This window comes from Nilaparvata lugens, chromosome 3 (genome assembly GCF_014356525.2).
Source record: "Nilaparvata lugens isolate BPH chromosome 3, ASM1435652v1, whole genome shotgun sequence".
Taxonomy (NCBI): domain Eukaryota; kingdom Metazoa; phylum Arthropoda; class Insecta; order Hemiptera; family Delphacidae; genus Nilaparvata; species Nilaparvata lugens.
This window is the reverse complement of record NC_052506.1, coordinates 91222374-91239856: the sequence shown is the minus strand read 5'-3', so window position 1 is coordinate 91239856 and position 17483 is coordinate 91222374. Positions and strand designations below refer to the sequence as shown.

The following is a 17483-nucleotide window of genomic DNA, read 5'->3' as shown; positions in this document are numbered from 1 at the left end:
CAGATCTTGTTTACTAGTTTGAAAGTTATGGTATCTAACATAGCAGCAGCATCAGCTGTATCATCTGAGCAATAAGCGGCTACTGGGTTGAGACGTTATCATTCTTCATAAAATTTCTGGAATAGAAAGACTGTTTACCGGCCCAATTTATTATAGTAATTAGCAGTATGATCATCATGGATAGACCCTTAGCATTAAGATCATCTGAATCATGCCCTGTCAAATGACTGGTGGTGTGATAGTCTTCTGAGACTCCTATTGGTCGGTAATCTCTTTTCCCCTGGCCTCCCAATTTTCCGCGACCCTGTACTGCTTCAAGGAGACCCGGGATAGGGTCAGTTGAGCAGTAGTGGAGCATGTGAATGGGTCGCAATCTCCTCTGCTTACGTCATTCCCGGTACTATTTTATTACTAGGGAATTATTCTATTTTTTGTGTTAGAATAGAATATTGTAGGGCGAGTTCTGGACAACTTGAAGTTGGATTTTCCTTGGGGATTTTCTTCCTTGATAGTTATTTCTCCCAACTCCTATCACTGGGGATGAGCAAGTTATACTTGGTTTAGAAACCTGGAGGGATCTTAAGTTTGTGCTACTAACAGTTAAATGGGAAATTTAACTGGGCTCTTTTCAGTTCAATAATGGTAGGTTCTGCATCATTCGCGGATTGTAATGGGTTATTTTAGAGTACTTAATTTATAAGTCTCTACTCTGTCACTTCACGACATTTTTATTATAATACAAGAATTGAAAATCGGTTCGTATTTCTCTGTATTTGGATCCACGGTGATTCAGGTAACTGTATGTTAGGACTGGTCGCTTATATGCGTTTCCTTCTCTGTAGTAGGGTAGCCTTAGATTCAAAGAGTAAATTTTCTTTGCTCAGTTATCATACTGTAGAGTGGCCCCTGTATTTATCTTTGCTTAGCAGTTTTGGACTAGCTATAATTTCTAGTAGGAAAATCCCAATCCTTTTCCTAGAGAACTCAAGTGCAGCTTGAGTTCATACCTGTCAAAGTTAACAGGCTGCGACGTCCTTTCTCTTTCTCTCTCTTAACTTTTCCTATTCTAAAATCCTTCCAGTTCTCAGGTACAGCATGAGAACTTCCCGGTCAAAGTCATCAGACTGCGACAAACGTCCTCTTTCTTTCTCCTAACACTTCCTGTTCTAAATTCCTTCCAGCTCTCAGGTACAGCTTGAGGACTTCCTGGTCGAAGTCATCAGACTGCGACAAACTTCCTCATACTCTCTCTTAACTTTTCCTATACTAAAATCCTTCCAGCTCTCAGGTACAGCTTGAGAACTTCCCGGTTGTACTCCGTGCTAAGTCCTTCTTTCCATAACCCTTATTCTGGGCTTGCAGGTACAGCTTTGCTTGCCGTTAAATTGCAGTTGGTTCAGATTGCATACTACTTAACAAACTCTAAAGTATTGAATACCACTAACACCCCCACAGTCTCCACCATACCTTTATCCCATAGCCCTCACTCTCAATCCTATAGTGGAACCTCTTTCCTGGCTCACAGATCCAGTCTGCCCGCCGTCAGCTTGCAGTTGGTTCAGATTGCATACTACCTTTATAAATATAATTAATCATAGGGATCTGATATCCGGATCCATATCCTTGGTTAGGGTTACCTCAATCTACCTTAACACCCACCCTGAATTCCAAGAGCTGAGGACCGAATCGGCCAGCAACAATACGGGCATACACTCTTCCCTTCAAGTTGAATACCTCCCAACAGAAAGAGAGGGTAAAGAATCATGATAGGGGGAGTAGTGTAGGTCCGGTATCTGCACCAGTCAGTACGGACACTGACCCCGACCCATACACGGCTGAAGCTAGTCTGCATTGTAGCAATACTTCGCAAATATTAGATAACCTAGGGGGTGGAATAGGCGTATCCAATACTCATCAATTTCATTATTTTGCATCACACCCTGAATATTGCAGTGGAAAACTTTGAATGACTCTTCTCTTAGATTATACATAACATGTTTTTTAACAACAGAGTTTGACTTAGTTGTGCTTCCATTATTTATAAAAAAAGTTTATCAGGTATGGAGAGTAATCACTCACAGTCGTTTGCTTCAAATATGCTGTCAATTGTTTTGTGAGAAGTCTTTTACCGCGTCTATAATTTTTATAAGCTTTTTTTTTTTTGTAAGCTTAAGTCATAATGTTTCATTGAATGACTTCTCTGAAGGAAGGCGTTGATGTCCAAGTAGTGAAATCTCGCTACTCCGTCATAGTTGTGCACCATTCGAGACAGGTGAGAGTTGAAGTAGTGTATGTCATCGTTGCGAGTAGGCTCATTATATTGGCACGGCACACCACACACAATTATGTTTGTATTAAGATTGAGTTGGAGAAGACAATCCATTCCTTGTAGAAGGGTCAATCGGAACGACTCATTCTTGTGAAGATCATTTGTGCCAGCTAAAATGATGATAGTATCGTCAACAGAAAAGTCACGAACGAACTGCAGTCCATCTTGGATAATATGTTTCAGCTTGGCACCAGACTTGGTGTAGACAAATATTTCGAATTCGTCACTCAAATGCTGCAAGTATCTGCTCAACTGTTTACCGTGACTATCAGACAAAACAGTCAATCTCTTTTTCTTCCCTTTATGACTGGATGTACTGATTTTTGAAGAAGTTTTTTCAAGTTAATTCACAAATGTATCAGATTCATGAACTTGTGCCTTCGTTATATTTTTTCTCGATTTAGATGAGGGTGGTAATGAAACATTCAGGGAGGAACTAGAAAATCGACTATTTACGCTAACAGAACTAGTCTCATAAAGGGGTAGCCCTAGGGATGTCAATCCCGAGACTGATTTCCAATCCCGGTATTTCGGGATTATCCAATATCAATCCCGGGATCCCGGGACTGATCCCGGGATTGGCAAAAATCAGTTTAATGCATTTTTAACCAATTGTTCCTCCTCAATTACATGTTCAGTAACAGTGTGTGTAGAGGAAAAAGGGCCCATTAAAGAGGGAGAGGCTATTATTAAAATAAAAAAATATATTTGGGAATAATATTAAAATTGAACATTCTATTTCTATAAATGTTTTCAAGATTATAGGAGTAACTGTTTTATTTCATGTCCTACCTTGAATTTGCTGTATCCTAGATGATAGTGAGAACTGAGGAAAGCAAGATAACTCTCATCAGAGTCTTTTTTATGTAGACAAAAGCATTTCTATCCTACATCAGGACGGGATAGAGCTCACACTTTAATTACGTCAAATACTTTAAAGTGATTTGATATCACTTGAATTAATAATATCAATAATAAAATAGAATACAAACCACTGCGAAAGCTGAACCACTACACTATACTAAATGAAATTTCGTAGAGCAACTATAATATTTAATTCAACTAGATATTCTACTTATGATAGAGAAAGAGAAGAGGAGAGGAATAATTAGACAGTGAGTGAATCGTGCTTTTTTATTTCTGATTTCTGAAGTCTTTTCAAAGTTCGGAATGCATTTCAAGGAATGCCATCAGCACTATTGCAAATATTCCACCGTCTAGACTGGTAATTGTGGTGCTGTGTAAACAGAAACAAACGTAGAGGCATAACAACCATCAACAACCATTCTGCCAATTATGCGAACTGATAATGCGAATTCTATTAAGCCAGTAAAGAGTAGGCTACAGTATACAATCATTATTATGTATATGCAACTGTAGACTGTGCCTGTAAAATGAATTAGTCAAACACTTAGAACAATAAATTAGTTATAGAAACTCATATTCATCACCATAAATAAATTCCATATTGGATTGTTTTTGGAAAAATGTGATTCACAATTTCAGGTTTCCAATCCCGAAAATCCCGGGATTGACGCTGAAAAATCCCGGGATTGTTAGGTATAAAAAATGGACCGGGATCCCGGGATTCGGGATCCCGGGATCCCGGGATTGACATCCCTAGGTAGCCCTCACTGTACTTCTAGGCGTTATGAAATCATCATGACCTGTGGAATAAGACGAACTTTTAATTTTTTTAATCTCAACTCACTTTCCAATTTCGAAATTTTCTCTGAAGCAATTTGTGCATTATGATCTGATAGCTTTATGATAGCATCTTTGGAAGAAATTTCTGCCTTTGAATCGTCAATAATATTGAACATTGAGTTTAGATTTAAATTTAGTTCTCTGCTTTCTCTTCATTAGATAAAGAGATGTCCAAGCATTGTGTTCTTTCCCTCTTTTCATCTTCCAGTCTCTTTTCCAAATGAGAATTTTTGGTTGCAATATCAGACAGACATTCTTGGAGATCGCTATTTACCATCAGACAGGCATCCAAACGATTCAGTGTATTTACAAGATGGGGAACAACATCTATGATTACATCACTTAAGTGCTGAGAAGTTATAACACTAAGTGCACCATGAATTCCCATAGCTAAGTCAACACTTGTTCGTGCATTAATCCCTCGCCTAGATGCATTCACTCTTCGGAGGTTTGCTTAGTTAGATCATTCCGTGTTCGCCTGGTGAGTATTTCAAATTCGAGACAAGAAGCAATGATAAAAGCAATTAATAAAAGGAATGGGTAACGAAGGAAAAAAGGAATGCGCAAAGAGAGCTTTCGTGGCAGGTGGTGATAAGGAAGCTCCTGAGAATGATAGGTTTCGAAAAGGGTTATTGTGATTGGTAGGATGATAATGATAATTGTACTGCGAAATGTTTTCCAATCAAAGATAACTGGATGATAAGTGATGAAAAAGTATTTAAAAAGTTCATAGATGACAGACAGTACGTAAGCGCGAAACTCCTAATTTAAAATTTGGCGGTACGGAAGAATGACAGCTACTAACTGCCAAGCTCTAGATTTAGCGTCAGCGGTTGCCATGGCAATGAGGCACGTGCAGACCGAACAGCTTAGTTGGGAGTACAAATAAACAAGATGATAGACAGTCAAACAGGGGAACAGGCAGATAGTCGTTTGAGCCGGTCTCACCGTGCGTTATCACTCAATGAAATGCTAACCCTAAAGTGGCCTCTATCCCACTATATTATTATTTTTAGTATGTATGATGTTTTATTTTTATAAATCTCTGTATTTGTGGATAGATATGTTTTAATAGATATTTGTAATAGGGACAGCTTCCAATTATGTTTGCAATACTTTTGGCCTATGTAAGCATGAGAATAAATAATGAAATACAGCATGCCTACTCACATTATTTGTACAAAGCCAGACTTCGCGGTTTGCCACCGTAAACATTCTTGGGAAATCCTCAGCAGTGACTTTTGCATAAATACTTTTATCCGAGTTTTTAAGGTTGTGCTTTACAGAACACTCTGGCGTGAATATATGAGGAAAGTCAAGGCCATACTCTCTTCTGCAACTGTTTCAACAAACAGAAATTCAAATGTATTTGTCGATAACATATTTATTCAATTTTATCAAAATCTACCATTTCAAGACAAATGTCAATTTGTTTGAACATTACACTCATAGTTTTATTAGCTGAAGACAAATACCTTTAACTTCCCAGTCTAAATTGTATGCATGAATAGCAAGACTTGGAATTGTCACAACCACTTATTTGAAAAAAATGTACCGTAGTCGATAGTATAGACTATGCCAGAAGTTTGTTTCTGATCCACGGCTCCCTTTGAGTACAGACATGGCTTGGCGGCGCACCTAGTATAATTTATTTGTTTTGCATTGCATTATTTATTATAATCAACTATTAGTTTATATTCTTAATATATTCTTAGTTTAGTTTATATTCTTAGTTTATATTCTTAGTTTATATTCTTAGTTTATATTCTTATACCTCTATAGAAATTTTATGACATGAATATGAATGGAGTGCTTACTTGAAAAATGTTACACTTAGATAAGCAAACCATGGCAGCAGTAATGAGCAATGTCTGATCTAATGGGAGGAATGGGCTTGTTCGACTTTATAAGTTCCTTGTACCTGGAGTTCATTCTTCAAACTGTTTGGCCAAAGCCTAAGTCTTCTTGAATGCTTTAACTTACATGTCAATTGAAAAATATACATATTGTTCCCCTGCAAACACTTGTTTAGGATGTTCAAACGTTGAAAAATATCTGTTAGGAACACCAGTTTAAGGAGAAAACTTTCATCAATAAACATGTCAGCAAGAACATTATTGTCTTTGATTAGAAATATGTGGATTTCTTGCCTCAGTTGAAATACTCTTAGCAGAGAATCGCCCAGAGATAGCCATGGCGCACTGCTATAGTACAAAAGCAATGAGTGTTGAGCACCTGTGTCATCACACAGTTTATGAAAAAAATCGGGCCTTCATTGGTCTGGTTTAAAAAGATTAATCAATAAAAATTGTATCACGATTTTCATAACTGCACTCAACTCTGGACTTAATTTTGCTGCTGCTAGTGCTTCTCGATGTAAATACAGTGTGTCCAAAGAGCGTTTGGGGCTTTTGACCAAATGCGAGATTGCAGTCCTTGGTAGTGGCCCGACATTGACCGGCCTCCATCAGTACACACCCCAACAGTCTTCCCAGTTGATATCATTCTCTGAAATAAAACTGTCAGAAGGTAGTTTGGTTGCCTAGCCGCAGAGCCAGAGCCGCCCGGCGCACGCACAGACTGATCCGCACTGTTTTGTAGTGTGACTCTATGATAGACAACGGCGGCGCACCTGGCACGAGCTCGCGGCGCCCCCCGGCCACAGTTTGGGAGCCTCTGGACTATGCGCAAGGCGCGAATCGCTGTTTTCTTTGATATCGCTCAACAATCTCACGTTTCAATTGAGTCCAAACAGTTTTTCAAAAAGTCTCGAGATGGCACCACCAATCATTACAACTTATTCTAAATTTTTGTCTCGATAAGCTTTTTTGAATGACTTGATAAAAACTGGAAAAACCTGCACATTTATTGCCGATAATCTTTGACATACAAACTGCGATCAATAACTTTTACAGAGATACTTTTCAAAATGTCAAATATTAAATTCATATATCTATCGCAATGTAACCTTCACTGGTACTCAGTAGGTTCCAAAAAGCACAATAGTCCTGAAACCATTCGAGACAAGCACTCTACGGTACCTAAATCATCAAAATTGGATCTGTGTAGATTCTGAAAACTCTCAATTGGAATAGTCGTTTTAAATATGTTAGTGCATTTTCTCTTTGAGTAACGAACAGTGCTCAAAGAGCATAATGTTGACATACCCCAAAAATCAAATATGAAATCAAGTCCAGCCTACTTACATGAACTCATTTGTAGTGCTACCTCGTACACCTTCGAATTTTTTGTCCCATGTCGAACCGACCCTCAGATTCATCCCAGCTGGAGAAATATTGATCAATTTCCTTGATCTATCGTTGGGTGTAAAAAGAAAGTCTTTGACTGCTCCCTTACTCCCGACTCGCATTGGTACGATAGAATGTGCATATTCCTTAAAACTGAAAATTTGATTCAAAATAAAAAGAGAAATTCATCATTCAACATATAGTTCAGTCACGGGGTAGTGAAAAAGGGCCGTTTGGGGAATTAATTCCGAACATGCTAAATTTACGTACAATGAATCTGGAGTAGGCCTATTGAATAGCTTATACAAGAAATTGACTTTCTAGCCCTGAAGCTTTTTACATAGTGCCCCAAAAACCTCAAATTTTCGGTTCATTTTCAAGTTTCCTTCGATTTTGCTAAATCAAGGACTGACAAAACAAATAACTATCTTATTTTTAGATAATAAAATTTCAAATGAAATGAAATAGTCCGGATCTCTCTATCTTCATTGAGTGTAATTTGGAGTAATTTTTCAATCAACTATATTATCTTCCGATTTCCACATCACCTCCATTATAAATTCTTTAAAATACATTAAAAAAACATTAAATACATATTTTAATTTTGAAAATTTAATGAAACTTTTTTGACTTACAATGCGTTTCATAAAGTTTTGAAAAAAGGAATTTATGATGCAGCCCTTTGTATGTTTGAAATATAACCAGTGGAATCTCTTACCAAAATCAAATTTGAGCCTCAGACCCTTCAGGCCCCCTTATAGGATTGCACCAACCAAACTCCCCCGCCCCCAAGATCAGATGATCATATGGGCGTAATTGTTAGCTTGTGGTTCGAAACCCACCTAAAGAATGTTCACTCGTCATCTCTCATCATCATTCATTCCGTTCATTTATTTATTCTTTATTCATTTATACAATATATTATACAGTATATTATCAAAATGATAGGGAGAGGAAAATAAGGTAACCTTGTGCTATTCCTCTCCCAAATTTAGATAACACATAGTACGAAGTAGGTTAAGTCTTGAAGTTCTTCAATACACAAAATTTTCAGTCGTCAAGTAGATTTTCAAATTTAGATGCTTCAAAACTGAACATAGAAGAAATATTTCACATGTTTATGACTGAAATAGCAAATATTCACATATTAAAAATATACTTTTGAAGAATTACCGAAAAACAAAATTAATTCGGATACTCAAGCACAAAAGCTTCGAGCTTATTATGTGGTGATCCTCTCAGCAAAAAAATAATAATAAATATGAGTAGGTTTTGAAAATTAGAGTGGAATAAATTACTCAAATAGTCCGATCAAAATCCTCGTTCACATCGTGATATTAAGTTGAATTTTATCGTAGATTTTCAGTTTAAAATTATATTTAATTCAAGTGAGCAATCTAAAATAACAATCTAATCGGTAATAGCAATTTGAACTTGAAAATCATGGGATAGCAACATGAATATAAGATCCTACTCACCTAGGATTTGTTTGTGGTTTGGAATTGATTTGATCCATAGAAATTTCATCGATCAACTTAGAATCTGTAAATTAAATAAATCTATAAAGATCTAAATTATCAAGGCCCGGTTGCTTTTTCGAAAAGAAGGCTTCTCTGATTGGTTCTCGTGAAATTAATCACGATTAAAATTTAACTGTGTTCGTGCACCGGCTTCAAGAATGATATTCTTAAGCACAGATATGATGATATTCTAATTACAGTTACTATTCTAATTACCTATTACCGTAAGTAAAGAAAGTATTGCTTTCCGGGAAAAATTGAGGTACCCCAAGAAAGGTGTGTGTGTGTGTGTGTGTGTGTGTGTGTGTGTGTGTGTGTGTGTGTGGTGTGTGGTGTGTGTGTGTGTGTGTGGTGTGTGTGTGTGTGTGTGTGTTGTGTGTGTGTGTGTGTGTGTGTGTGTGTGTGTGTGTGTGTGTGGTGTGTGTGTGTGTGTGTGTGTGTGTGTGTGTGTGGTGTGTGTGTGTGTGTGTGTGTGTGTGTGTTGTGTGTGTGTGTGTGGTGTGTGTGGTGTGGTGTGTGTGTGTTGTGTGTGTGTGTGTGTGTGTGTGTGTGTGTGTGTGTGTGTGTGTGGTGTGTGTGTGTGTGTGTGTGTGTGTGTGTGTGTGGTGTGTGTGGTGTGTGTGTGTGTGGTGTGTGTTGTGTGTGGTGTGTGTGGGTGTGTGTGTGTGTGTGGTGTGTGTGTGTGTGTGTTGGTGTGTGTGTGGTGTGTGTGGTGTGTGTGTGTGTGTGTGTGTGTGTGTGTGTGGTGTGTGTGTGTGTGTGTGTGTGTGTGTGTGTGTGTGTGTTGTGTGTGTGTGTGTGTGTGTGTGTGTGTCTATGAGTGTATGTGCGTCTGTGTACACGATATCTCATCTCTCAATTAACGGAATGACTTGAAATTTGGAACTTAAGGTCCTTACAATATAAGGATCCGACATGAACAATTTAGATCAAATTCAATTAAAGATGGCGGCTAAAATGGCGAAAATGTTGCGAAAAACAGGGTTTTTCGTAATTTTCTCGAAAACGGCTCCAACGATTTTGATCAAATTCATACCTAACTTAGTCATTGATAAGCTCTATCAACTGCCATAAGTCCCATATCTATGAAAATTTCAGGAGCTCCGCCCCATCTATGCAAAGTTTGATTTTAGATTCCCAATTATTAGGCTTCAGATACAATTTAAACAAAATAAAATAATGTGATTATTTCAATTATTGCAAACTGTTAACAACTGTTGATTCTACTAAATAATTCACTATGAAGAGATAGCAGACATCGTGTGTTTCCTGCGTTATTGTCCTCTAACCAACTGGCTCAGATCTTTGAATAGTAGTAGACTTGAGATGCGCAGGAACACTAGCGTCAGGTGATCAATTTTCATAACGGCAAGGAAAGCTGTGTGAGTGCGCCACACCAGATTTTTTCTATTGGTCAATACTATAGCCATGTAGCCTAAAGACTAATGAGCTAATTTTTTCTATCCTAAAATACTAATTGGAAAATTGAACAGTGAATTTCTTATTAGTAACTTTTACTGCTATTGTTTAATCATATGTACACATATTGACTGCGCTATAGAAGCTAGATTCACTCAATCACTGCTCTGCTCTTCCACTGGACACTACTTGAACAAGGACTACACTATTTCATACGGTTTCCCCCTTTGAGCCTCTGCACCAACCCTCTATTAATTATCTAGCAGCTGGATCGCCTCGACTTTGTCATGTTGGTGCAGTCGCCTCTCGTGCCTCTCCGCATCTCTGGATCTCTATGGACACCAGGTCGACGAGCAGGTCTCTTTGAAGATTGCTGTTCCTGTCATACCAAGGAGCATCCACAATGTTCCTTGCCACTTTGTTTTGAAAACGTTGTATGACATTTATGTTGCTGTCTTGGTACAACCCCAAAGTTGTATACCATACTGGCTTTAATATCTGTTCGTACAGAAGTACTTTGTTTCGAATTGAAAGGATGGAGTTTCTTCAATCAGCCAATACAGCTCATTATATTTGATTCCATGCTCTTCTCTCTTCTTCTTGACATGGGCCTTCCAGCGAAGCTTTGTGTCCAAGGTCATACCTAGATACTTGGCATCATTAGCATATGGTACAAATTGGTTATTGATAGTTATTGGTATGGGCAGGTCCTTCTTATTGGTGAAATTGATTTGAATCGACTTTGTTTCATTCAATTTCATTCTCTGCTTTCTAGTCCAAAATTGAACTTTGTTGCTGGATCTCTGTAGTTTCTTTGTTGCAATATGAATATTACTGTCTACTGATAATATATGGCTGTATCGTCTGAAAAATTTGCTGTTGTATTATCATCAAGGCTGGGAATATCGCTGGTGTAGAGTAGGTAAAGAACTGGTCCCAGAACACTGCCTTGAGGAACTCCTGCTTTAATTTCCTTCAAATCAGAATTTGATCTTCCATGCCTGACCCTAAAGTATCTGTCAGTCAGATAGGATTGTGATATATCTGTCTATTGCTCTGGTAGCACTTTTTCGAGCTTGAAAATAAGACCTGCATGCCATACTTTATCAAAAGCTTGCCCTCTATATCAAGGAAAGCTGCTGAACAATCTTTTTTCTCTTCTAAGCACTTCTCTATAACATTTATAATCATTTGCACTTGGTCTATTGTTGAGTGTTTCACACTGAAGCCAAATTGGTTATTTGGAATTATGTGCTGTCTCTCATTCATTGGTTTAGCCTACTCAGTAAAATCCTTTCAAACAACTCGGATAGGACCGGTAACAATGATATTAGCCTATATGATGATACTTCATGTGGCTCTTTACCTGGCGTCAGTAGCATTATAGCCTTTGCTTCTTTCCATATTCCTAGTACGAATTTTAGTCTGAAAGAATGTAACAATATTCATTGTTCCAATAATTGTGAATGATAAGGATTATGCGAATTATCATGAGAAGTCAGCCTGAATAACAATTTATTTCACTGCTTTGCTTTTCTGTGTTGTGTTTTGTCGACTCTGTGAGTGTGTGCGTCGAAGTCACACTACTAAGAAAATCAACGATTTTCCAGGAGCATCAGCTTGGTTCATGACCTTATAAGGCAAGGAATTTGTGTCCGATTGATTATCAATCATGCCTTATTTGATTAGGAATTTGGAAAATAGCTGTTGCTTGGTGGGAGAATGTATCTTGAATTGTAGTTGTACCATTCCATTCTATTGGCAGAAATTGTGATGGATATTTTCAATAAAATGTTAACTGCCAATCACAGTTAACGTTGGTTAGGTTCCTATCTAGTATGGACGATCACACAGCTCCTAGACCAGGCAAGTGTACCGTGGGCTTCATTCAGTGTCTGTCCATTGCTGGTAGCAGAACAGAATAATGTAGTCTCAGTATTTTGTGTTAATCATTGTTTTTATGCTTGTTAGTATTTGGCTGTGGAACCATATGTTCCAATAGCATGTTTTAGTTTTTTCCGCCTCAGTAAATGCTTTAATTGAGAAGAGAGGATATCACATTTGTCACCTCACAATGGAGATTTTCCTCCTATTACCGCTACTAAGGTACATCATAGATTTATAATATAATTAAGGAAATTATTATCGATGAAAGCTTCCATCAAAGTATTAAATTTATTGTGATAGATACATTTAAGTGTAAGTGTATTGTGATAGATTTATTGAGTATAGTCCTTTTGATTCTGATTTTGATTTGAATGGAAGATGGTAATGGTAATTCAAACTGATGAGTGATAGAAGAAAATGAACAATACATGCTCTTGTAGAAATGTAGAGTACCTACAAGAAGGAATTGAAATATTCTTGGATTTTAAATTATCCTTGAAGAGGAATAAGCTATTAACCTAAATTTAAATTACAGTATTTTGTGTTATAGATTTTATTTGTTTTGCTGATTCTAATGAAAAGCTTTCTTGATTCTTTAGGAAACACATATCATGTAATTTTTTTTTAAATTACACTATATGTAATTTATGTAAGAGAACAGACTGAACAAAATAACTATAATACTCAAAAGATCTTATATTGAAAAGTTATTCCATCTACTAGTGAATTAAAGTATTGTATTATGGAATAATAAATATGTACTCATCTCATTGTATAAAGGGCATGACCCTGATTACAAATAAATTCTTTTCTATTAAATCAAGATATTGAAGTAGGTTATGTCTATTTGTGTTCTAAATTAATAAGTATTAATTTGGGTTTTATATAAAAAAACCTAAAGAATGTTGACTTTATGATATAACTGAAGTTGAGTTAATTTGTATTATCCTAGTTTATTTTTCTATTCTAACAGCGGTCAAAGTACGGGTCCATCAATATACGAGTCCATCAATGTACGGGTTCATCAATGTATGGGTCCATGAATGTCTCGTGAACGTGTGTCTTCAAGCCGCTGAGATGCCTCTAAATCGATGGCAGTCCTAGAAGCTTGGGGTATGCTGTCTCCTGACGCTCCTAGAGCTCAATCACCGAGCCTAGATTCAAATTGAAGAAACAGCTTTGAGGTTACAACTTTTTCCCAAATTAAACAAACGTCCCAGGAATTCCGGCTGTGGCAGAATGGGTTTTAGTGACTATAGGCTTTCAAAAAGGGAGGGTAAAACGTGAACTATTTAATCAATTAAAACGTGCTAAATTAGAATCCTTTTTGTGTTCGCTATCCTTGTCTATTATCAGACAAAGCAGATAGCTCTACAGTTACTACAGTAACTTACTATATTACCCATGGGTAATATTAGCTACGGGTAATATAGTTACTGTATACAGCTACTATCATTTACAGTGACTATATTACCATACTATAGTTACTGGTTATACAGTACAGCTGTTACACTATAGTATAATTGAGACAGTTTGGCCATTGACTTTCATGCTTCTGATTGGCTAGCTCAAGCAATCACGTGGTACACATTAGCCATTAAGAATCCAAACAAACTTTAGAATCCTATCTTATTGCATTGCACAGCCATTTGCATATTTCAGTAGTTTAGTGATAATGTTTCGGAGATTAAAAACTATAAACAATACTCTCAAAAATATCAATATGATAAGATTAAGATTAAAAATATCAATAAGATTAGGTCTATGCTATGTAATTTAAATTCATTGTGTTTCAATGTTTTATTCAATTGTGAACATAATATATCAATGCAGGTCAACTTGAGGAAAAAACGAAGTGTTCCACTTGACTATAGTTATCTGTAATCACTATGAAGTCAGTAAGCATCCATGTTACAGTATTGTAATTATCTAGGTACTATTGACTGTTCCAAGTTCTTAAAAAATATTTTGGGAATTGAAAAATGTTTAGTAGAAATTATAAAAAAGATTCAAAATTCGAGAAAACATCAAGTAAACGAGAGCGAATTTATATAATCTCATAAAAACGCTTCGTGTTATAGAATTCAAATAGATGGAATCTTAATGGCGGCGGCGGGAAAAATAGTTCCGATGGCCAAACTGTCTTGAGATAATCGTTTGTTGGCTACGAATAAATTAATATAAAGAACTACCAAAATATTTTATCTCAATTACGAAAATCCATTCTCATCCCCACTATCATGAGGAAGTAATAGGTATATTTATATTTTCTTGTGGAGTAGATTATAATTATATGAGTTGGAGTTGATGATTATTAACAAGGATCAACAATTAATATGATATTATGAGATACCGGTTTATCGGAATAACTTCATCTGTAGTAGACTATACATGAAAGTGTTGACAGAGAATCGGAGACTGCAGTCCTATAATTTCCATTGACTTAATAACGTATAATGACGTGAATCTTAGTATAGACCATAGTCGGGAATCATTCTCGATAAAAATTACTCACCAAATTTGAGATTATAAAACCTTCCTCCATCTTTGTAGATGAACTTAATTTCTTTAATTTTGGCGCTGTTTTTATTGGATCCCAAATAGTCGACAGTAGCCACTTCAATGTAAGGATAGTATTTTATTTCAAAAATATCTCTTACACTTATCAACTGGTTAACCACTTTGTAGAATACGGGTTGGTTCTGGGAAAAATCAATCAAGTTTACAAAAAAATCATTCATATCCTCTTGAATAAGGGCCGAACCACATGAAGCATTTATTCGGGCATTTTTGCACTGGAGGCTGACGGTTCGGCAGGGCAGGAAGTTCTCCGATTGACTGATTACCGAACGCCAACCCAATCAGCTGATAATCAGCCAATCGGAGAGCTTCCTTCCCCTGCCGGATCGTTCGCAGTCAGTGCAAAAACGCCCGAATAAATGCTTCATGTGGCTTCGCCCTAAAAGACAACTCAATTTTGGCCTGACAAAAATGAGCAATAAACCTGATAGATTACGAAAAAAGTGTAATAAAGGTATGATTATTCACAATTCTTTCAAATAAGCCAATTCTTTCCTGTATTATACTATAGATTATTATCATATTGTATTCATCTACTTTACTCTGTTTTTTGAAGCCGAATCAAATACTTTCCTGACATGGCATTAGTATCTTAATCTTCAGAATAGAACATTGTCTGAAATATGTTTTCTAATAACTCTTAATATATAAGAGTGTGATGTATCAGGAGTTGTCTATCATAGTAAGGGATCATTTATTGAGTATACTATATGCAATCTCCCTTTTTTCGGATTAGTTGTAGGCTATGTTCAAATTGAGAAGTTTGTTTTGAAATTCATAGAATTCCATGTTAACATTTCAAGTGAACTCTCAATAATATTATTATTCTGTAATCGATATGAGTTGTTTAAAACTTGCTTGAATTCTAAAGCTGATTAATGCAGTTGAAGATTGATATAATGTATAAAACAATAATTTAACTTGTGAGAGGTAGAATTGTCTACATTTCAAGTCAGATTGAAAGCTTTAAATTTGAAAGAATTCTCTATTTAAGGGCCGGTTTCCGAGCTCGGGATTCTAGTTCACTTTTGATATGGTTCACTGTACATTTCAATATAAAAGTTTTCAAATTATAAAAATACTGACACAATATTGTTGTATAAGCTGTAAGGAATGAATATGGTAAATACGTATGTAAGAATGAGTATGTAAATACGTCATTGGCGGTTTTGGAGCCTCTGTCGGTCGCCCAGAGGTGATAATTAAAACCATATTACAAAAAAAACCAGCGTTTTCCCACCAATCTACTATTCAATATATTCCAGTAATGAATGTTAGGCAGATTTTCATAAAAACTTTAGTAATAATTTACATTTTCAATAATAAGGACACTTTTTTCAGAGAGATTCAACACAGTCACCTAACCAGAAACCAAACAATGTCACGTTTATATAATCTTAGTATTAGTATCAGTTTGCAAAGGTACAATTCATTTTACATTTCCCAATGACTGTATAGAAACCTTCCTCCAGAAATAGTTGAGGCTGGGGCGGGCCGAGTCACTGTAGTGTTAAAGCGCAGAGTCTCTGAATGGTTAATGCATGTTGGATGGCAGGATGCAGAGAATTTAATCAAATCACCTTATGTTTGAAATTCAAATTTTAATTTGTTTTTTTTTTACCAAATACATTTTGCAAAAAGCGATTCCGACTGTTCTGGTGTGATGAAAATTATAATTATTAATAAATTATAAAAATTGGTATTATTAAAGCCGATTACCTAATTTTCTTCCAATTGATCTATATTTTCTTCCTCTTTAAATTTAAATTGATTTCTTATATAATTAATACTAAAAATATATTAAATATAATCTATTTTTATTTAATTTACCGTATGTATCTTATACTTATAGCCCAATATGTTTTATTGTAACACAGCTAATCTTAAGAACTGCTCCACACACGGACGTAAAGGTCTATGTGGGTTCTAATATCATTTTATAATTATTGTAATTGTGTTGTTAAAATTGTATGATACGTGAATGAATAAATAAATTGAATTGAATTGAAAGCGTTCAAAAACCTGTTGAAGAATTTTATTTACTTATACAGTTGAACTCCAATTAACAAAAGTAATTGGGACCGGAGACCGATACCATTCGGTTAATTAAATATTTTGTTAGTTTGAGTTTCCTTGAACAAACGAGAATTCATTTAAAAGTATTACTTGTATTTATTATTTACCGTAGTACCTATTATTTATTATTATTATAGCCGAATAATGCCATTCACTGAATTATTTAACTTTGCTAAAGGAGGGTTGTTGCTCTCTTTGAACATATATCTGAAATTTCTGGAGATCAGAAAAAAATTCTTGTAGCCCATAAATTTATATAATTCTATAGCATAGTTATTCCTAAAAGCGATTCAAGTAAACGGAGTTCGGATAATTGAAGTTGAACTGTACTGTACTTTGAATTTCAAGATTACGTCCTAAGGACTTTAGGGCGTCCTATAAGATATTAAGATCTTACGTCCTATAAAATATAGGACAATGAATCGGAATTCCAATGGTTAGCATTCAAAGTACAAGACCTTCATGTCCCAGCCTACAGGTAATCATGAATTGCCGGTAACTGATTCACGGGAAAAATTGTAATGACATTGATAGAAAATTTATGAATTTTCTGAAAATTTATGAACTTGTGAATCGATAAAGTGAAAATGAACCAAGGATGCTTCCGGGTTCAAAAAGTAAGTGATTTCGACTCTAAAGATTATCTTGATCAATTTCATTAAAACGTGAGTGAGAAATATTGACAAATAGAAAGTTATTTTTGGCAGGAAAAAAGTA

The 17483-nt window shown here is 35.9% G+C and overlaps 1 protein-coding gene across 1 annotated transcript in view; it reads right to left on the bottom strand.

Annotated features, from left to right (window-relative positions):
• The window catches only part of LOC120350636, a 203537-nt gene extending 188694 nt beyond the window's left edge, over positions 1 to 14843 (bottom strand). The window contains exons 1-4 of the mRNA XM_039425033.1: positions 14626 to 14843; positions 8763 to 8826; positions 7243 to 7437; positions 5207 to 5375 (exon numbers count right to left, since the gene is read on the bottom strand). Coding sequence (XP_039280967.1) covers positions 5207 to 5375; positions 7243 to 7437; positions 8763 to 8800 — 402 coding nt within the window. The 5' untranslated portion in view covers positions 8801 to 8826; positions 14626 to 14843. The remainder of the gene's footprint in view (positions 1 to 5206; positions 5376 to 7242; positions 7438 to 8762; positions 8827 to 14625) is intronic.
• Between the last annotated feature and the right edge of the window lie 2640 nt (positions 14844 to 17483).